Source organism: Ictidomys tridecemlineatus, chromosome 6 (genome assembly GCF_052094955.1).
Source record: "Ictidomys tridecemlineatus isolate mIctTri1 chromosome 6, mIctTri1.hap1, whole genome shotgun sequence".
NCBI lineage: Eukaryota > Metazoa > Chordata > Mammalia > Rodentia > Sciuridae > Ictidomys > Ictidomys tridecemlineatus.
Genome location: NC_135482.1, coordinates 56,486,934 through 56,508,796, shown reverse-complemented (window position 1 = coordinate 56,508,796; position 21,863 = coordinate 56,486,934). Strand labels below are relative to the sequence as shown.

At 47.0% G+C, this 21,863-nt stretch overlaps 2 protein-coding genes across 2 annotated transcripts; one reads left to right on the top strand and one right to left on the bottom strand.

Annotated features, from left to right (window-relative positions):
* The first annotated feature begins 6,793 nt into the window (after nt 1-6,793).
* Ackr5 (atypical chemokine receptor 5) lies at nt 6,794-9,027 on the top strand. Its single transcript, XM_005335652.5, has 2 exons — nt 6,794-7,141; nt 7,565-9,027. Exon 2 carries the CDS (start codon nt 7,581-7,583, stop codon nt 8,712-8,714), a length of 1,134 nt encoding a protein of 377 aa, XP_005335709.1. The 5' UTR covers nt 6,794-7,141; nt 7,565-7,580; the 3' UTR covers nt 8,715-9,027.
* A 2,171-nt stretch (nt 9,028-11,198) lies between these two features.
* Nucleotides 11,199-19,084, bottom strand: Zbtb39 (zinc finger and BTB domain containing 39). Its single transcript, XM_078053286.1, has 2 exons — nt 18,933-19,084; nt 11,199-17,324 (listed from the first exon to the last, which is right to left on the bottom strand). The coding sequence occupies exon 2, from the start codon at nt 17,278-17,280 to the stop codon at nt 15,148-15,150; it is 2,133 nt and encodes a 710-aa protein (XP_077909412.1). The 5' UTR covers nt 17,281-17,324; nt 18,933-19,084; the 3' UTR covers nt 11,199-15,147.
* Between the last annotated feature and the right edge of the window lie 2,779 nt (nt 19,085-21,863).

The window sequence follows — 21,863 nt, the reverse complement described above, 5'->3', positions numbered from 1 at the left end:
TAAGATTTAAAGGGACTTTTTTAGATGGGAATTTTAGATTAAAAATAAAGTACAAGTGTACTTTAGGTTAATGATTGGTTAGGAGACTTAGAGTTTGGTTACGTAGTTTGGCATTAGTTAATAAGAAAATAACATATCTTGGGAAAAATAGTAAATCCTGGGAAAGTCTGAAGGGTGTAAATTGGTGACATGTTTTATTGATGATTCTGTACTTTTGATGATTGTATGGCTGGGGGTCATATCCTGGAAGGATGTAGATTGGTGTGCTCTCAATCATGGTTAAGGAAATGTCATGTCTTGGCAAAGTTTTAAACTATATAATTAATGACGTATTGTGAATCTATAATGATGAGAAAAATTGTAATAAAAAGGGGACCCAGAGAAAGCTGCTTTAGCTCTCTCTCTGAAGATTGCTCAAACGGTACGACTCCTGTCTCATCTTTTCGCCGACGCCACTCATCCTTCAGGACTCCCTGGACCCCGCTGGGGCAGGACCCCGGCAGAAAGGGGTGAGGGGTTTTCCTCATGGCAGTGGTACACCATGACTGGATTGGGCTATGATCAGATCCCCCATGCCAGATCTGGCTCCCTTCTAAGGAAAAGAGGCCTGAGAGGAGGTGGGGCATGCTGATGGTCTAAGGAGACTTTGAGATCCACACGCCTTTCCTTCCACTGTGTCAAGCCCTTGAGCTACAGCCCCAGGTGAAGCCCTGAATTCGGAGGTGCTAGCAGAAACCAGAGACCTAACAGTCCATTCTCTAATATTCTTAAACACCTTCCCCTAGGAGTTACATAACGGATCAACAATCACTGTATTTTTCAGAGAAGAATAATAATAGGAATCTAGAATCTCCAGTTTAAGCCTGAAGCAATAGTTTCATTTAAATAAAGAAACATGGCTGGTGGCTTGAGTGTACTTAACACTAGACCTCTGGTGGACTCAGAGACCCCTGAGGGCAGGGACTGACTCCCACCATTTTTTGTTTCTGGCACCTGGTAGTGTCTAGCTCTTCCCAGAGCAGAATGACTGCTGAGGGAGATGACACTGCAAAGTCTGGCCGCACTTTCCATTTCCATCTGTATTTCTTTTCTTTTTAAATATTTTTTAGTTGTAGATGAACACACAGTATCTTTATCTGTTTTTATGTGGTGCTGAGGATTGAACCCAGGGCCTCACACATGTGAGGCAAGCGTTTTACCACTGAGCTACAGCCCCAGCCCCTCCATCTGTATTTCTTATGTTGTCTTGACAGTATGAGATTTCCTAAGGCCTCTATTCTCTTCATCTTTATAATAAAGAAAGAGAATCAAGATGACTCTGGCAAGTTCTCCCAACTCCAAGTTTGGGGAAGTCTAAGAATCCATATGTCTTTACCAAAATTGTGAAAACTTAGAAAGTTAGAGCCTCAGGAAGCACTGGAGAATTCAAGGGGAACTTCTGTCCAGCATACATTAGGTGCTCAACCAGGGTTAGCAGAAACTGAAATAAATCTGGAATCAGCAAAGGACTGTCACCACATCCATGAAGAGTCTGAGGGAGGTGTGGGGTTTGGAGAGTATAGATCTGAGGAAGAGCCACCCAGCTTCTGTGTGAAGCTAGAGGAAAGGTGGAAAGCGGAAGGAGGGGGCAAGGCAGAGGCATACTGAGAGATTTCTGGGTAGTGTCCTGTGGGGAAGGGATCTGGGGGACCTGTCCATCTCTTATCACTCTTTCCAAGCTTCCTCTTCCTTAGAGTGATGTTGCTCACTCCCTTCCTCCCCTCTTGAGAACTCACAGAACAGTTGTCCTTCTCATGGAATGGGTGTGGGGAGCTAAAGACAAGTCCCCTTTCAAATCCCTCCCCAGACCATCCCTTTATAGGTTGGAATTCATGAGGGATTCGCCTCCTCCCTCACTCAAGAAATTTCCCAGGATTCCCAGAAGTGGATGCCCAACTCTTTTTCTTCCTAGCTCCTTGCAGGAGAAACTCTTCAAGGGTGGTGATTTTTAACCTTTGAGGACATCACAGACCCCTTTGAGAATCTAAGGAAAGTTCTAAGTCCCCTGAAAATGCACATACAAAACAAAATTTTACATATACAGTACTTTGCAGGGAGATCCCATCCAAAGCCAGTGGAGCTAGGAATTCTTGTCAGTTGAAGAAGTTTACTGAACCACTAACAGTGTTGTTACCGAAAGCTCAGTCCTTACCCCCCATGCCAATCCAATAACAAGGACACAGTTTTGAGAAGAAGGAAAAAGAGATTTTATTGCTTTGCTAGCAAAGAAGAAAAACAGGGGATTCATGTCCTAGAGCCTGTGATTCTCCCCATCAGCAGGAACAGGGGGCTTTTAAAGAGGTCATTCAAAGGCTACCTTTGGAGTGTTCTTTATTGGAGTTATAATTTACTTGTTAATTTGGGAGATAGTTATTTCTGAGATCTTCTGGTACCATCCCCAAAGTCTGGATTACTTTGTTCTGGGTGTGTACTCAGGGAGAGAAAAATCTGCCTAAAATGGGGAAGAAAGATCATCCTGTTTCCCCCTGAGATTAGGGAGGGGGAGAAATAAGGGAGAAACAGGGAGAAAGAAAAAGAAACATATCCATTAAAAAAATTGTAGTGGCAGAGCAGCAAGGGCTATATTCAAAGCATAAAGTGGACCACTGTTACAGTGTGGCCTGGGGAACTTATTTAACCTCTCTGCACTTTAGTTTCCTCATCCTATGATAGAATCCACCTCATAAGTGGTCATGAGGATTAAATGAGATAATACGTGTAAAACACCTTAGAACTATGTCTGACAACTGGCAAATATTTAATTAACATGAGATATTACTATTACTACATCTCTTCTGTGGTAATTCATGGTGGCATTTGGGAGCGGTCTCACCATTCAATGTAAGAAATACAACCCCAGAGAAATAAAATAAAAAAGGAAATTGGTATTGACCTAATTCAGATAAAAAGTGATTGGTGGTAGTGAGAATATAGAGAGAGATATTTCAATATTAATTACACAGAAGGTGACTTCTTCTTCCTTATGCTCAAAAGTGGGAAACGGGCATGCTCATGCCAAGCACTTTCCATGTATTTATCCCATGATCTCAGTGACAGGAGCATCATTATCCTCATTTTACATATAAAGAAATTGAGATTCAGAAAAGCTAATTGACTATAACCCAAAGTCACACAGCTACTCAGTGGTGATCCCCACACCTTTTTAGGAAGAACTTGACACAGTTTGAAACATATCCTCCATCTTAGAACAAGAGTCCCTCACAGTCACCTCACAGTGACTCAGCCTGACCTAAACCTCATCATGCAAAAGAAAGGAAATTGTTATCTGGGGCTGAAATCCTGAAAAACACCTGGTTCGAAATATGAGGGTGACACCCCAAGGACCCTTCCCTGAAAACCCCTAGGAAAGGCCTAATTGCAAAAACTCCCCCTCCCTCATTCCCCTATGACTGCCTCAGGCTCTTTCCTTACAGTCTCTACCATGTCTCTCTCTCTCTTTTTTTTTTTTAAAGAGAGAGAGAGAGAATATTTTAATATTTATTTTTTAGTTCTCGGCCGACACAACATCTTTGTTGGTATGTGGTGCTGAGGATCGAACCCGGGCCGCACTCATGCCAGGCGAGCGCGCTACTGCTTGAGCCACATCCCCAGCCCCCGTGTCTCTTGACTAAACAGAGAAAGCCTAGGGCAGGGAACATCCTTCTTTGGGAAACCTGGGGAGTCCCTTTTCCAGGGCTGCTGGCCAAACAGAGTAACTTTCAGCCTAATTTGGCTTTTTCACTCAGTGACCTTCTGGAAGGGGACAGGAGTGCAATTGTTACCAAACTGCTCAGACTTCATCTTCCCACTGTCTACTTGCCCCTGCCACACAGGCCAGGAAACATGGATCTCCTGGGACAGCCTGCCTCTCCCTTTCTCCAGGGCCCAAGCACAAGCCCTTTGCCCTGCCCAGCCCCAGGAAGCTGCCTGCCTTTATCTGTGCCTGTCAATACCTCTTCCCCTACCTTCCTTCCTTTTTCATTGTTGATCCCAATGTCTTGTCTACATTTTTTGGGAAAAAAAAAAAGTGAGCTTGTGGGAGGGGGAAAGTGTAATTTCCAGGAATTGTTTCAGGACTGCTGCTCCTACTGCTTAGAGCAAAGCCGTGTGCCCCCTCCTGCCCAGGTTGGCAAGGAGCCTAGTCTCCTGCCCCTCCCTTTTTCCCTTCCTCCCAGCCTCTCTCTTTTCAGCTGCCCCACTCCCCCCAAAAAAATTACCTTCACATGAAAACTGTAGAGCTCTCACTTATTTCTTCCTGAGGGAACAGCTTTCCCTCTTAGCCTCTGCTCAAAGGAACCACCATGAATTCCTCTTGGTGGGCATAGGTAAAGGCTGGGAGCAGGTGGAGGTGAGGCTGCAGAGGTGCGTCTCCACATGACATGGAGAACAAGGGCTTCCCTGGAGGGATTTTAGTCTAGCAGAAGCTCCGTCTGTATGGCTCAAAGGCATGAAGATGGAAGTGAAAATTTTCAGAAGCCTCCTTATTGAAAAAAGGCTACCAATGGGATAGAAATTAAGAAGAGGGCTAAGGTTGTGGCTCAGCGGTAGAGCACTCGCCTAGCAAGTGTGAGGCCCTGGGTTCAATCCTCAGCACCACATAAAAATAAATAAATAAAACAAAGGTATTGTGTCCAACTAAAAACTAGAAAATAAATATTAAAAAAAGGAGAGAGAAAGAGAATATGTGGAAATGTCTGAAAAATCAAAGTAAACCATAGCTGTGACAGATTTCTTGATCCAGAAGTGGTCTGATAAATAGAGAGGACTCAAGAAATCTCAAAGCAAAATATATCCCCTCCATGAAGAAGGATGGGGTGATAATGGCATAGCAATGTGAAAGTACTTGATGCTACTGAACTGTGCACCTACAAGTTGCTTACAGTGTAAATGTTAATATTAAAGATATACACATATATACAAACAATAAAAAATCAAGTAGCAAACTTAACAAAATCCCCTCCTTGAGTAGATAAAATATTGTATGTATATATAGTAGAATATAGCTCAGCACAGAAGGAAATGAGGTAGACACAGGTTATATTGAGAATGAACCTTGAAAATATTATGCTAAATGAAAAACACCAGATACAAAATGTCACCTGCTGTATGAGTCCATGTGTAATATATATCCACACTAGATAAATCCATAGAGGTGGAGAGCAGGCTGGGGTCTGCATGTTTTCTTGGCCATGCTTGAGAATGGCCCCTCTGTACCAGCCTTGGGATCTATGGAAAGGAAGGATGTCACCAAGTTCTGTGTGTACAGGAAGCACCACAAGGGCATTGCTCTTGTGCCCTGGATTTCTCCAAGCTGCATAGATACATCAAGGACATTGTGAAGGACTACCAATTTAAGAAACAGAAGATGCTATTCGTCGCAACCAAGGGTTAATTCATGTCCTGCATCAAAAAGGCCCAGCTCAACACTGCCAATGTCCGTGCCAGGGGCCCCAAACCTGAGGGGACCATCATGTGCTACCTGGAAAAGCCTGAGGATCACAGCTAGGTGGCCTGATCCTCTGGAAACAGTACCAGTTATTTCCCACAACCTGGAGACCAAGATACCAGGCATGAAGTTTCCCTTTGGCTCTATGAGGGTCATCTCCCAAGCCATAGGTGGCCAAAATGACAAACCCATCCTGCAGGCTAATGAGCTTACCACAAGTAATTAGGCAAAGAAGAACTGCTGGCTACCCATGCAGGATGTGTTCATGACCCTATGGACCATCCCTTCACCAGTACATGGGAAAACCCTCTTCTGTCCACAGAGAAGTCCCTGCTGGCCACAAAGTTGCCAGACCAGTGTCTCCATGGAACCAAGACTATGAAGAAGGAGAACAAGGAATAGCGGGTGACTGCTTAGTGGGTACAGGGTTTTTAATTTGGGGTGATGGAAATGTTGAGGACCTAGACTGAAATGGAAATTGCACAATGTGAATGTACCAAATGCCACTGAATTGTACACTTTAAAATGACTAATTTTATGAGAATTTCCCCTTTATCTCTTTAATCCCTTCCAGCCAACATACCCTTGACCCTACATCCTACAAAACAAGGGCCCAGGTTCAGGTGGCTCTACCACATGCACAATGAGATAGGCAACTCTCTTGGTCCTAAAAGAGGATGGAGAAGCCCATTTCCCGCCCCATAGAAGTACATCCTGGGTCTCTGGAAATGGCTAAGGTGAGAGTGCTCTGAGAGGAAGGCAGCTCTGCTGACACAGGATCTCACCAACACAAGCTCCTTACTCTATAGCTTTCAGGGAAGGAGAAGGGAAGTCTGGTCCCTCCCTCATACCCCTTTGCCCACCTTTCCCCAGTCACACAGTGTGCCCTTCCCTTTCCTTCCCGTGGTGAAGTGTGGAGTCTTGGAGCCCTTCTCCTCCCTCCCCATCCAGGAGTCTCCACTCCACATTCAGACTTTTCTCTCTCCCCAGATTCTCACTTCAGATCACAGAATGAAGACAGGGAACTGGAAACCCTTGTGGGTGGAGTTGGGGTGGGTACAGGGAGACTGGGGGGTGAACTTGTAGGGACACCAGAGCCATTTAAAGCCTGACTGATTATCAGATTTGTTTTAGCCCCCACCCCCACCCCACAGTTCTGCTCTAGTAGAAATCAAGACAGACGGGGAAAAGTGGGACTCTAAGCCAGCTCAGAGAGGAAAATAATCTTTTTTTGTGTGCCCTTCCCTGAGCCCTTTATTTTGGTGGCTCATTTAATTCTCACATCATCCCTCTTAGTAGGTACTGTTGTCCCCATTTTGCAGAGAAGAACTGAAGCTTATAGAAGTCAATTCATAGAGCTAATGAGTGAAGCAGCTGGATTTTAATGCTTGCATCCTGACCTCCCTATTTGCTTTTTGCTGGGACGTCCCCTCTTACTGGATTGGGGGAATTCAGGAAAAACCTCAGCCCTCTTCCACAGAGCTTTAGCCAGTGACAGCTATTTCCCGGATGAAGGGCAGCCCTGAAGCCAGTAGCAAAGGGCGGCCCTGAAGCCAGCAGCCCCACAGCCAGGGTCCCTTCAGTCTCCTTGCAACTTCCTAACAGCCCAGACCTGTAGGACCTCCAGGACTAGAGGTGCATCCACGGGAAATCCAGGTGAGTGTTGTCCCCTCCCAGGGAAGATGGAAAGCCAGGGCTTGAAGACAGATTTCCCAGAGGTGAATCAGAGGGGAGGGGTGTTGTGTGTGCATACATGCGTGTCCTCTCACACCTAATGCCTGAATGGCTAGACAGTGTGGAACCCTTAGTGAAGACGCACGACAAAGTGGAGAGAAGTGGAGGTTGGAGACGCTCTAGGGCTGGAGGTGGGATGGGACTGGCTGGGGCTGGGAAGAAACCTTGTTGGGCAAACCATCCTGGTCTCTACTAGCACTGAAATCCCTTAGCAAAATGTCTGTGCTCTTGGGTCAAAGCTGAATCTTTCCCCAAGGGCCCCCAGCCCCTATGCCTTCTACCTGGGAGGCACAAGGCTGCTTTCAAGAGTTCCTTTCTCTTCCCACCCTCTCTTCTTCCCAACAGGTGCTTGCAGGTCCTCATGTCAGTCAGACCCAGCTCGGGGCCAGGCCCCTCTGAAGGGCCCACCGCAGCGCCTGACAGTGAAGAGTTCCACAATTGGGAGGAATTGCTCTACTTCTTCAACCACACTTTGTCCGAGTGCCACCTGGAGCTCAGTGAGGACACCAAGCGAGTGGTCCTCTTTGTCCTCTACCTGGCCATCTTTGTGGTTGGGCTGGTGGAGAACCTCCTGGTGGTATGTGTCAACTGGCGTCGCTCAGGCCGGGCTGGGCTGCTGAACCTCTATATCCTCAACATGGCCATCGCGGACTTGGGCATCATCCTGTCCCTGCCTGTTTGGATGCTGGAGGTCATGCTGGACTACACCTGGCTCTGGGGAGACTTCTCCTGCCGCTTCACTCATTACTTTTACCTTGCTAACATGTACAGCAGCATCTTCTTCCTGGTGTGCCTCAGTGTTGACCGCTACATCACCTTCACCAATGCCTCTTCCTCCTGGCAGCATCGCCAGCACCGAGTGCGGCGGGCTATATGTGCAGGAGTCTGGGTCCTCTCAGCCATCATCCCACTGCCCGAGGTGGTCCACATTCAATTGGTGGAGGGGTCAGAGCCCATGTGCCTCTTTGTGGCACCTTTTGAAACATATAGCACATGGGCCCTGGTGGTGGCCCTGTCCACCACTGTCCTGGGCTTCCTGCTGCCCTTCCCTCTCATTGCAGTCTTCAACGTGCTGACAGCCTGCCGACTTCGGAGCCAGGGACAGCCCCAGGGCCGGCGGCACTGCCTCCTGGTGTGTGCCTACATAGCTGTTTTTGTCATCTGCTGGCTGCCCTACCATGCGACTCTGCTGCTGCTCACTCTGCATGGGAGCCACATATCTGTCCATTGCTACCTGGCCCACCTGCTCTATTTCTTCTATGACATCATTGACTGCTTCTCCATGTTGCACTGTGTTGCCAACCCCATCCTCTACAACTTTTTCAGTCCAAGCTTCCGGGACCGGCTGCTGAGTGCTGTTGTCCACTACCTTCCAAAGGACCAGGCCAGGGCAGGTGCACGGGCTTCCTCTTCATCCACTTCCACCCAGCACTCCATCATCATCACCAAGGAGGGCAGCCTGCCCACTACAGCTGCCTCCCCCAGTCCCACCTAAGCCTGAACTTCCAGCCGCCCTCTGCTTCCAAATGCCTCATCTCTGTTTGGCAATCCCATAGGCAGCTGAGGTAGATTCCAGGCTCTTCCATGAGTCGAGTAAAAGGCTGAAGGGGGAGGTGAGACATTTTGGGGGAGGGGGGAGGGAGAGCATCAGAATACTCATGGTATATCTGAAATATGGGAGAGGGAGAAGGGATGGGGAGGAATAGAGAACAGGTCCTTCCTTGGTGTTGTATTATTTGTTTTGGCCCTTGTGTCTAAGGGAGCAATGCAGAAAAGAAAAAAAAAAGTGAAATAAATAATTAGAGATAGCCATGGCTCTGGATCTCTGAAAACTCTGCACTTCCAGCTGGGCTTGGGAAGGAAGCTGAGGCTAAAGGGATGCCCTGCATAGGAAACTAGACACATGCATTTCATAAATCATCCTAGCTAGAAAGAATGAGCTCCACAGGAACTTCACAAAACTTTCCTTTTGTTTGTGTGCTTGTTGATCTTCCAGCTCACTATGCAGGTTGTGGGGACATGAGGCCAGAGGTCAAGGAATCAGGAGGCCTCAGCAGGACATTCCCTATCTGTGCATGTCAGTGCAATGATAAGTGGAGGGGGATGGGGTCTACAGGGGTGGGGCCTGGGTCTGAGACAGGCACCCTGCAGCTGGGTCAGCAGGATAGTCTCTCCACCCTCCACCATCCAGGAAACAGAGTTCCATTTCCTTACTGATACCCTCCCCTCCCCCTTGTCCATCCTGCTCCTCCTCCCGCAAAGCAGAGGCACTGTTCCAGAGTCAATGCTCCTTGTAGCTTTTGATTTAGGACAATCTATCTTTCATGGAGACACAGAGCTACCAAAAATCCCACCACCATCTCCATTTCTTGCTTTCTCTCCAGATCATAGGAAAATATCCAGAGACATTCATTCTGGAGCAAACATGGTAACAGTTAGCAGCAGGTGCTGACAGTTACTCCATCCCTCAGCCTTTGCCCCCCTACAGGGATGAGAAAGGCCAAAGTGGAAATTTCCCAGTTCTGTGACAGAGTAGAGATCTAGCATGAAGTCAGTTCTCCCTGGCCAAGTCTTTTCATAATTTTCCTGCCTGACAATTTACATTTATTAACACTTGTTGTATAGATGGGGAAAGAAGTACTCTTGTTAACAAGTAGGTCTTCTGGAAAAGGCTCATTATCAGTTTGGGAAACTAGGCCCAGGAACTTGAAGAACACTGACGTAAAAGTCTAAGAACAGGCTCTGGTTTCCACTTTTCAATCACGATTCACATCTTTGGCCTCTCAATCCTGCGTGGAGAGCTAGGGAGCTATGGATACAATTGCTGATCCTCTGTTCCCTCTGTTCTGCTCCAGAGCTCACTGTGCCAGGAATGTTTAACTTGGATTAACTACCCATTACCTGGAGGCCAAATACTCTACTTTTGGAAATCTCAACTCATATTCAGCAGATGCATTAAACATGTGCTGCAATGGCGGATGCAGTCCAGGTCTGTCAGGAGCACAGAGAGAAACTTGTATCTGCCATTCCCTGATCACTTGGCCCAAACTGGAGAGGGTCTTAAGCTACACATAGAGAGAAGACTTTCTGAACAAGGTTTCTGGGTTGTTCTTGGGGATGTGATAAGGGCTTAACTTAACAATGCAGAAATGATAATATAAAGACTTTCTTCCCTTATTCCCACTTAGAAAGCAAGCCAAGATCTGATGACCTTATCACTAACTGCTTTGTCTTGGGCTCCAGGACCTTTCTGAAGGAAATCCAATTTTACATGTGTCACATCCCAAGTCACCACAGAGGCCACTTCCCCCAAACTTGTTATCACCCTGGCAGTAGGAATACTTCCTTAGAATCTTTTCACCCATGGAAGGGAAGGCTAGGAACTGATTATGCTGACTGTGACAAGACTGTTGTACTCAGCAAACATTTACTGAGCAACAATGACAGCTGAGCCTGGGCCATGTGCTCTGGGACCAACAGGACCATCACTCCCTACCTGCTAGGGGTCTGTTTCTTCTGTTAACTCATTTGCATCAACCACAATAAATTATGCCAAACCTTTCCCTTCTCCCTATTCAAATCTTCCTTCCCCCTCCCACTTTCCATCTGCCTCTCTCCACTCAAAGACATACTGCTTCACCAAGAAATAAGTGGCCATGGTAAGACAATTTACAACTGAATCACTTACTTAGTAATGTTAGTCCAACTAGACATCCATAGTCTCACTGCTCTCTCTCAGTTTGACAGAAGAGGCCCTCAGGGACGTCCCCTTGAAGAGGTTGGGTTTTGACTTAAGTTCCCACTCAAAACTGGTCAACAAGCTAATCCTGGGGAATTCCAACTACAGGAAAGGAAAATGTGCTACCTGAAAGAATTCTGGTGTGTACTGAGCCAACATGTGTTACTGAAAGATGATGAGCTCAGATATTCTGAACTCAAGGTATGAGCATGTTTGTAGTACACAGGAAGCAAACTCTCATTTTAAATTTCTTCTTTTTATTATTCTAAATAAAAACCACACTTTGTGCTGAACAATGGAATATAAAAGAATCAGATGTACAACGATTTTAAACATCTACTATTTGGGAAAAAAAGTTTACAAAATATACAAAACTTTACAGCAATAGATAGTAAACACTTAAATATTAGGAGGTCAGTACTTATTAATTTAATGGAAGGAGTTAGACGTCAACAACTTTTTTCCATTTCTTAAGAGACTTTAGCTATTAGAGATGGAGGGAATTGGGAGGGTTGGACAGGGGAGGGTGTTACAGAAACATCAAAATCAAATGTTTCATTTTAATTCGGAAGTTTATGATGCATAATGACACTGAAACTAATGCTATGCACCCTGCTTCCTGTCTCATTTGGTGCAGGATTTAGGGAAAAGGACATGTGGGGACTCCCAGATGGGCACAGACTGCTCCACACAGTCCACTCCCATGCCAAAAAATTCAGTGTCTGTCTACAAAGGGATTTAATTTCACTTTCAAAATTGAGTGGTCTGGGGAAAAAGAGCACAGCAGGAGGCCAGAAAGAGGGGGGCAGGAATAATCAGTAGCAAAAGCCTGACTGGGAAAAAAGGCATTGAAGCCAAAGATTTGTCCTGGAGATAAAGGGTGCTAATAGAGGAGAAAAGAAGTGAAAAAGAATTTTTACCCATTTCTTAGTTTTTAGGGGTTGTTTGGGCCCCAAACCCACCTTACCTCCTTTTTTTCCAACTAGCCATGAACTAAAGGGACTCCCTGGAGTCTTAAAATTGAGGACCAAATACTGTTCAGCAGAGCTTCCAGTGGATGCTGTGGCATCAATGAGCCATCAAGTCACTGGATGCCAGGGTATTGATCCCCTGTTTGGCCACAAGCAGACTCCGCAGTTCATCCCAGCATGCCATACAAGGATTGCTGTTTCCCTGGAGGAAACAAATCAGCAATGGCCTCAGATTTGGTTTAATGCTGTACAACAGCCATCTTGAAATTCCTAACAATTTGTGAACCAGAGGGCTTTGCAAATTATGTAGCTGGTCCTGAGTACAGATCAAGAAAAAGGGAAAACAGGTAAAGAGAGAACATTCAAGGATCAAATAGAATTTCAGGGCATTACAGAAGGGACAGTGCTAAACTGGGTTCCTGGAGAGAGGGGGCAACGCAATCAAATGAGCATTAGGTTGAAAAATAAAAAAGGCAAATAAAATGAATCCCTTCCACTGGGTAGTATTTTACAGTGCCCTTTGTCACAATATAGTGTTTCAAGTAAAATTCAGAAAAGGGTGAGCTAGAGGCAGAGGAAACACAGAAGGGGACTTCAGTGTGACTTCACATAGAAGGGGAGTTCAATGTGAATACAGGGGACACCCAGCAGGGTAGGGTTTGGTCAATAAGACTCATGATCTACTGATCCTGTTGCTACATATCTGACTGGGACCAACTGGGCCTCCCTGATCAACCATTTAGCCTTAGGGGCATCCAAGGGTGCAGTTTTTTTGTTTATAGTGTTTCAAGGGCAAAGTTTCAAGGATCTGTTTTTTGGTTCATTGGCAAAAAAGGAAAACTTCACAGTTTCAGATTAAGTATACAGACCACCCAGCATCCACAATGATGTTTTTTGTTGTTGTTGTTGTTTGTTTTGTTTTTTAAAAAAGGATTTCTCCAGCATGTTTACTTACTTTGAGCTATCTGACCTATAAGTATTATTTCTCTCAAACTGACCCCTCAAAACTCAGTCCTCACCAACAGTCTGGGAGTAACCATCATGCTTGAAAAGCTTGGCAGATACTTGACTGTGGCCTATTACATGTCCCCTTCTCAAATTCCTAATGGTCAGCATAAGAAAGTAAGAAGACAGTCAGGAATGAAGTCTCAGAACTTCTCTCCTGAGAATGTCCCAAGTTGGGTTTAGATGGTAGGTGGGCCTTTAACTGGACAGTGTGCCTTGAGTGGCACATAAAAGTCTCCTGTCATCTAGTGAAGGACGGAGATTCCTGTGCTCCATTCTGAGGCTTCCTCAATTCCAAGCCAGGGAGAGAGGCAGCAGGCCTATTAGAGACAGAGCTTTGGTTTGGCCATGTTTCTTAATATAAACAAAGACAGGAGGGTCTCTATGTTTAGAAAGGATAAGAAACTGTAAAAAGGTGCTGTGACTTGATCCTCTCAACTCAATCCCCAATCTACACCATCTCAGGATGGAAGGGGAATGAAAAGTCTGGAAATTTAACTGGCCCAAACTTTCTAGAACTTACCTAAAGGGCTCTGTGGATTTATTCTGCTACAGACATCTGGAGACAAGAAAACTGACTTGTTTAAAAGGCTTGGACACATTCTCCCTGATTATACTCCTATTCCCCAAATCTCTGACCAGGACTATTCCCTGGAATATGGCTACTTGCTGGGGAGAAACTCATTTTCCTGAACTCTCTTATCCAAAAGAGATGCTGGGTAATATGCATACAAAAACAAAAAATAAATAAATATTAATATCCAAAAAGGCTTTGTGAGTTAATTAGCTTGCTTGTGAAAACAACCCAGGTGTTGCTAAGTCCCACCAGGGGCAGTGTCAGGCGAGGCCAGGAACTCCCAGAGCTCGCCTAAACAGGGTGAGGTAGTATGAGCTACTGAGGTGCCACCTCGTTGAGTATGCAAGACTGAGGGCCCTCTCCCTCCAGCCTTCTTTGGGCAAGACCCCTTCAAAGACCAACTAAAAATGAAGCCAAACAGCTACATGGACTGGGTCACCCAGGAGGGCCTGAACCAGCTCCACCCAACAGCACCCCCTGAAGGTGATGCAAAAACAGATCAAGATCAATTCCAGCAGGTCAAAGGTGAGCTGTCAAAGCTCCAGCACTGTTAGAACAGAAGTAAACAACAGGTTACCCGACTGGGACAGTCAGAATGCACACCCTGCTACATACCACCAGTTACTCAGGTCCCTTTATTCCTGAAGGGATCATAATATATCACCACTGCACACCTCTTGGGTCTTCCCATCTATCTTATAGGCCAAACCCTTCTGGGTGGGAAACGGATGTAAATTAAGGCAAGGCTGCTGCTGTCAGACCTCCCTCTCCTCTTCACCAGGAAACTCAAGGTCACTAGAGGCTACCAGAATAACAGATGATATATCCCCTTACTCTCTGCTCCACAGGGAAGGCCTGACATCTCGGCCATCATTGTGTTTCTTTGGAAATGAGGAGAAAAGAGAAGCCTTCTTGCCTGTCCATCCAGGTTGCCACTGCTAACAGCACTACAGGACACCCCTTCTGCTGGCAAGGAGTCATCCCAAAGCTTTCCAACATAAATAGAAAGCTTTGTCCCCATTTTGGATCTAGTTGTCAAAAGATTTTCACTGTCCAGTCAGCAGATTAGAGCTATGGAGCAGGTAGGTACCTCCATCTCTGACAATTTTCCCCTTCTAAGAGCTAGCCCTGGAACCTGAGGTGAGCAGCCGCCCTGCTAACCAGTCCCTTCCAAATGACCACATTCCCCAAATCTTTCTCATAGCTGGTCATCCCAGTTGGAGGTCTGGCTATAATAACCACAGTGAAAACCTTTCTCCACATCCTCTCCAGTGAGGCTGTTGGTTGGATTCTTAGCAGCATGAAACCTATCAGTAAACTAAAACTAGACAGGCTGGGGAAAGGGATCTAGCTGTCATAAAAGCTTGACTAGATCCCCAAATCAGCCTCAAAAGAATCAAAAACAACCCTGTGTGGGCAAGAACAGGTATGGAGGTAAATGCAATAGGGCCATTGCTTCTCAAAAACAGTCACAGCTTATGTGCTATTTCTTTTTTTTTTTTTTCTCCTTTAAACACAACACAGAATTCCTAGCAAGGCAAAACTGTAGCACCCACTGAGGAGGGACCAACAGCCATTAGAAAATCACTACCCTGGCTGCCACCTGGAAGCTCCCCACTGGCTCTACTGGGACCAGTCAGCTATCTGGGGTCTTTTCGGCCTCTTTGGAATGGATAATGTACATGAAGGTTTGCTCGATGGTGAAGTCAGGTGGCAGGCTGCCTTTGTGCACACCAACATGTTTGCTCATGAGGTTAAGAGTAGAACTGTAGTGGCCACACACAGTGCAGCGGTACATGAGTGCCCCCGAGTGTGTCTTGAGGTGGCATTTGATGGTTGAACGGCCTCGGAAGAACTTGTGGCACACCTTACACTGGTATGGCTTCTCGCCTGTGTGGATCCGACGGTGGTAGTTGAACTCACTTGTATGGGCAAACCTTTTGCCACAGACCTTGCAGCTGTACTTGCTATTCCCAGGTTGGCCCTGGAGAGCCAGATCCTCACTCAGGAACTCCTCTGCTGGCAGCTTCCGTTTCTGGAGGGCTGAGTGCTGTAGCCCCAAGCCAGGCCTTATGTCAAGGCTGCTGTTGCACTTGTGCTGGCTGACATGGTAGCGATAGGCAGCCTCAGACCTGAAGCTCTGGCTGCATAAATGGCAGCGGAAAAGGGCATCTTCTAGGCTTTGGTGCACGGCCATGTGCTTCTCTAGGAGGTGCCAGTCCACAAAGCTGCTGGCACAGACAGAGCAGGAGAAGACCGAAATGCCCAAATGGGAGAGTGTGTGCCACATGAGGCTGCAAAGATTGAGGTGGCGCTGGTCACAGACACTGCAGACCTGGCCCTTCAAGTTCAGATGGTCGAGGATATGTCCTCGGACCACATGGAAATCTTTGGCCAATGCTTTCCCACAGGCAGCACATTTCAAATCTGGTGAGGCTGTCCCTGAAAAGAGACCCAGCTTCCCGGGCAGGGGCTCATTGGGATGAACAATGATGTTGTTCTCAAATATTCCATCCCGTCGGTGAAGGGTTAGCTGCCACTGGGTGAAAAACTTTGTTTCACACATGTCACAAGAGAAGAGGAAAATACCAATGTGGGACAGGACGTGGGTCACCCGAGAGTTTCGGTCCTGGAAGTGAGTCTCACAGACCTTGCAGTTACCTGTCAGTAGGTCCACATGGTCCCGAGCATGTTGCCGGATCAGCTGAATGTTGGGCTCTAGAACTTTCTTGCACACCTGGCAGGGCATAGCTTTATTCTCTCGGTTGTCATTCTCTCCAAAAAGTTCATCCTCACTGTCATCACTCAGTTCGATCACCTCCTCAGCTGTCCCAATCTCCTCAGCAGTGTCTTCAAACTGCAAGTCATCATCCCCCAGGTCCTCTAGCTGGAGCTCATCCATCTGCCCAAAGCCTGGATCTTTGGAGTGTTCACTATTGCTCATACAGGAGTTGGTCCCAGTGGTAATGTCTATTGCATTGTCAGGGGTGAAGAAGCTGTTTTTACTGAAATCTCCATTGCTTTGAACTTTGTATGGCTGGCAAGAGCTCGTGTTAGTCTGGATACCTGTGCTAACAGTGCCTAGGACCGGCTGGGTCACGATACTAGAAACAGATGTGAAAGGAGCAGAGACATCATGGTCTTCTGTCTTTGGTGGCAATGATGGTTGCGGCAGAGGCAAGCCATGATTAGCATCACTAGCAACATTTCTTTCTTCCTCTTTATAGCTTCCTCCCACATCACTGGACAACACATAGTTTCTATCAGGACCAAAGTGCTCCCCACCACCCCGGAGTTCTCCAAGGGGATGGGCAGGATCTGCTGAGGGACAACTCAGGGTGCCGGACTGGTTGTCACTAGTACTAGTCAGAGGCTTTGTCACAGCAGTGCTCTCCAGGTCAGGAAAGGTGGAATGACAGGCCTGGAGGAGGTCCTCCATGCCCAGACGCTCAGCCACCTCATAGATAACACCAACGTTAATCAGGTCTGTGAAGAGCTCTGATGTATAGACAAAGCTCAGAATCTTCTCAAAGTTGGCAGGAGTAATGAAGTCCACCACATAGGTCCTGGCAGCATCAAGTCCAGTATTCAGGAAGAGGTTCTGGAAGTAGCCAGCTGCACAGGCCAGTACGGCCTTGTGGGCTGGGAAGGAGCGGCTCCCCACCACAATGGTGACATCACACATGGTCTCTGAGAGCCGACACTTGTTGAGTTCCTTCAGCAGGTTATTAGGGTGGTTGGTGCTTTGCAGTTTGATCCTCATGCCCATCTTAGCAGCTCCTAGGAAGTTGCTTCCTTATCAGCACAGTTAATCTGTAGACAGGAAGAAAAAAAGATGGATGGCCAAACACATCCCTGCATGAGAGGGGGCTCTGCAGGAGAAAATCCCATCATATTTTTTAAAAATATTTTTTAGTTGTCAATGGACCTTTATTTTATTTATTTATATGTGATGCTGAGAACTGAACCCAGTACCTCACACAGGCTAGGCAAGCGCTGTACCATTGAGCCACCACCCCAGCCCCAAAATACCACCATATTGAATGCACCTAAGTCCCAAGGAACAGGATAAATGGACATGGACAGCTGTTCTATTCTTCTGGGGGCAAGGACAGCAAAATGGTAAGACAATGACCTGTCCCCCTGCATAAACACCCAAACACAGAATCATGATAATAAAACCTAAATTAGAAAAAAAGCTGATTCACTCCATCTTAAAAGTCAGAGAGGTTGTAGGCCTCAAGTTAGTGCCTTACAGCTAGACAGCAGGCATTCCCTTGAACATAATCTTATATTTCATTACCACAGCAACTAGCTCAAAGTTTTCTCACATTAATTTCCTCTTAAATACACTGTGCTATCTCAGTAATTCTATTCCCTCTTGATGCTAAATGCCATGCATATACTTAAATATAATTATCAAAGCTCCATTAGCTGCTGAGGAAGAGATAAGGGTGTTCTCTTCTGTCATTTCCGTGTTCTTTCAGACTCTAAATACGTCTCACACTCATGAATCCCCATCTCTCACTACCTACACTATATGCCTACTCTCTAGCCCTATAACCCAGAGCCATTACAGATGCTGGTCTACCACATTCTCTGAATTTATTCTGTGAATGAAGTTTAAATATTAAACCAAAGAGGAAAGCGAATTAGAACACAACTGTGGTAAATATTACTTCCATACGTTTCATTTCTTTTTACCAACCTTTACCAGGTTTATGCTTATGTTGACACTATACTAACAGATTTACTCAATGCCTTTAAGACAGGCATCTAATTACGTAGGTAAGACTCCTGCAGGCTAGTTCAATATCACTTTTTCCCTTTTCAGCTCCTGCATGCCTAAGTTGCATGCTTGTTCAGTCTCAGGACTCGCCCTGCGCAGTAAAACCCCTTTCTCCATTTCACAAATTCCACCAATAACTCCCAACTTTTTCCGGGCCCAGCAAGCTTCTGAATATTTTTAGGTACCAGTCACGCATCTCCCAGGCCTTGGCGGCCACTCATCCACAGTGGACGGGTCAGGGCACTGGGCAGCCTGAGCCGAGACCGGAGTGGGAGATCGGAACTTCAGGGGAGGACGCCCCAACAAACGGTGGCACCGCGGTCTCCCCCACGGACGATAGAATCCGCGCGGTCAGGGCATTGGACTGGACAGGGGCACTCCACCTGAAGGACCCCGAGCGCCAGCGTTCCCCCACAAACAGCGCGGGTTCCACCCCGGCGACTCTGAGTGGGAGGCGGGGTGGGCGCGGAGCCGAAAGGGGCCACAGAACGGCTGCCGGGCCGGCGCGGAGGCGCGCGGCGGAAGGATGGGGCCGGCCAGGAGAGCGGGCAAGAGGAGCCCAAGGAGAGCGACAGAAAGGCCGGGCCGGGGTCGGGCTCGGCCAGGGGCAGCCCTAGCCCGGCCGCGCTTACCCGGCTCCGCGGGGCCCGAGCACCATCGCCGCCACCGGCTCACACAAAGGCCCCGGCCCGCCGTACCCGGCCCGACGAGGAGGCGGCGCCGCCGGCCGCGGCCAGACTCTCCATCCGCCGCGCCACTCGCCGCGCCGGCCCGGGCCGCCCCCGCCGCCCGGCCCGCAGCGCCCCCCGCCGTCCCGGAGGAGGCAGCGCCCCCCGCCGCAAGGCCGCAGCGCCCCCAGCCGCCGGGGAGGAAGCAGCGCCCCCTCACGGCGGGGCCGGGAGCCTGACTCCGCGCCAAGCCCCCAGGCCTGGCCTTTCCAGGAGCAGATCCAAGACTGGAAGATCACCCACTCCTCGCCTTAGCGGCTGGGGAGTGAAAAGCCGGATCAAAACTCATTTTGGATCTGGTAGTCCAAAAGCTTCTCAGAATGTCCCCTGTTGCAGTTTTACAAAACATTGAATGCTTTCTGAAGGCAGCTCCTGACTTCATCTCTGCTCTTAACCACACTCCCTAGTAGATGCTTAACAAAGCTTGTGTGAATGATTCAAGGACGGAATGAATGAAGGAGCACTTGAGGGCTGGACCACTGGTGTCCCTCATTCCACTGATGACCCACTGCTGTCCCTCCTTCTGTGATAGTAGGAGCAAATGTGACTCCATCTTGTTTTATGACTTCATCCTGTAAAACAACCATGCCAAGTAGAAGAGTCATGACTGGGGCAAGATCCTCTTTTAATTTTGCTATAGAAACCTTTAAGAACATAAAACTACCTAATGGGGCATTGTTTCTATAACTAGGGTAATGGAGCTCTGTTTCTGTAACTGGGGTGACTGGGCTAACTGTGATTGGTTAGGCTTCCCTTTGCTTGACTGCACTGTCCCGCTTCTGTAACCTGGCTTGCTTGCATTGGCTAGACCGCCCCAAAAAATCCCTTTTGTGGTTTTCAGGCTTATAAGGAGCGCCCTTGGAATTGTTCAGGGCCGATCAGGGGAACAGCTTTATTTTCTGGTCAGCCGCCACGGGTGTGTTTCAATAAAGTCTTGATTCGATTATATGTGAGTGGTCTGGAAATCAGTTTATGAAACCCTGGGACAAAGCTTTAACTATATCACTTCCACTTAGCCAGATGAAGGAAGTCACAGAATCCATCGCATCCTGGAAACCTAGGCCAGTTCTTGAAGCCTGTACTTCCAGAGTCTTTCTAGAACTCCGTCACTCTGCCTTCCCAACATTCTAAATATTCTCCTCAGATGTGCCTGTCCAAAAGTAGCCATCAAAACAAAATGACCTACCCTGCCTGCCCTCCCCACAACTGCCTTGGAGACTTTGGAGGTCTTGGTTACCCACTCTGTCTCCCAACAAGGAAGAAAGGTCCTGGACTCCAGTACCCTTCAGTTTCCTCCTCTTTCTGGTTTCCTCCTGTCCACTGCCTAAAGATAGCCCTCAGTCAGGACAGTCATATGGTAGGGTTTCGTAATTCCCTGATGAATAAATTAGAAGGAGGGAACACAGGATCTTGCCAACTGATCTAAGCCAAATTTGGCCATTTGGTGATGGCATGTTCTCTTGATGAATTTGGAAGATCATGTGTCTTCATTTCCACAACCTCACTAACTGATGGTTGATAGTATTGAAAGGAGGCACTGTACCAAATGCTGCCCCCCCAAAATATTGCATTTATTAGCTAGAGGGCACAAAAACATCCATGCAACCCGTTCTTATAGTTTGGGGCTGAGGAATTCTATTTTGCCCTCTAGTAAAAGGGTCACTTAGAGACTGATGCAGTGGATATTCTAATGGAAAGCCCAGCCCCCATGACTAGGCAAGGTGAAAGAACTCACACTGGTCAGAAGATTCCAGACCTCCAGTACAATTCTAGAGATGTTAGGTGAATGATTTGCAAGGGCCATGGTTCAATCTTCCTAACCATCTGTTTAGGCCATCTCTGGAGTGTTGACTCCAGTATACTTCATGAACTAGCAACCACCTGAAGGGTGCAGGTGAAAGTTTATGCTGTTTATACTCAAGTATTTTTATTTTATTTATTTATTTATTGGTACCAGGGATTGAACCCAGAGGTACTTACCCACATTCCCTAGGCTTTTTTTTTTTTTTTTTTGAGACAAGTTCTCATTGCTTAGGGACTCGTTAAGTTGCTGGGCTGACTTTGAACTCATGATCCTCCTGCCCCAGCCTCTTAAGCCACTGAGATTACAGGCTTGCACCACCATGCCCTGTTGAAGTCTTTTTAAAGTAAAGCAACACACAGTCACAACACCACGCATACAGAAAGCTAAATGGAGAAGAAAGAACCAGGAACTTAGCCAAGGTCTTCTTGAACAGGTCTACTCTAGTATCAACCTCTTCACAACTAACAGCAAAAGGAGGGTCAAAATCCCTTCACACATTCTCTAAATTTAAAAAGATAAACTTGATTTAAAATTTGTCTTCATTTTTCCTGCAATCCCCAGTATTGCAATTTTTGTCAGCCCCACCAGAGAGCAACCTTTCTGCATTTATTCTCGTACTTGGCAAGCAATTATCTCACCTCAGCATATATGCCTGACTCCAAGTCTAAGCAGAATCAACTGTCAAAGTTTCCATAACCCAAAGGAATTCTCCATAGTCCATGAAAGTATCCCCTTTGAAAAGTGAGAGGTGTTTCACAGGAGAAATGCTCTAGGATCTAGAGTGGGGGGCATCCTTTGACCTCTGCTATGAAGGGGGTTCTCTCTCTCCTTTCCCCGTCCACATCATGCAACAACTGTCAATCTAAGGTGACTCCAGTGAGGTTCTTGGAAGACAAAATATTCACTAGTGTGAAAGAACTACCAGAAATGGCCTCTGACTCCAAGATCTTGTCCTGATGCCACCTTGGGAGAGCTGAAGGTCGGCTTTATATTAATGCAGTTGAAGGGCACAACCAAGGCACCTAAACCAC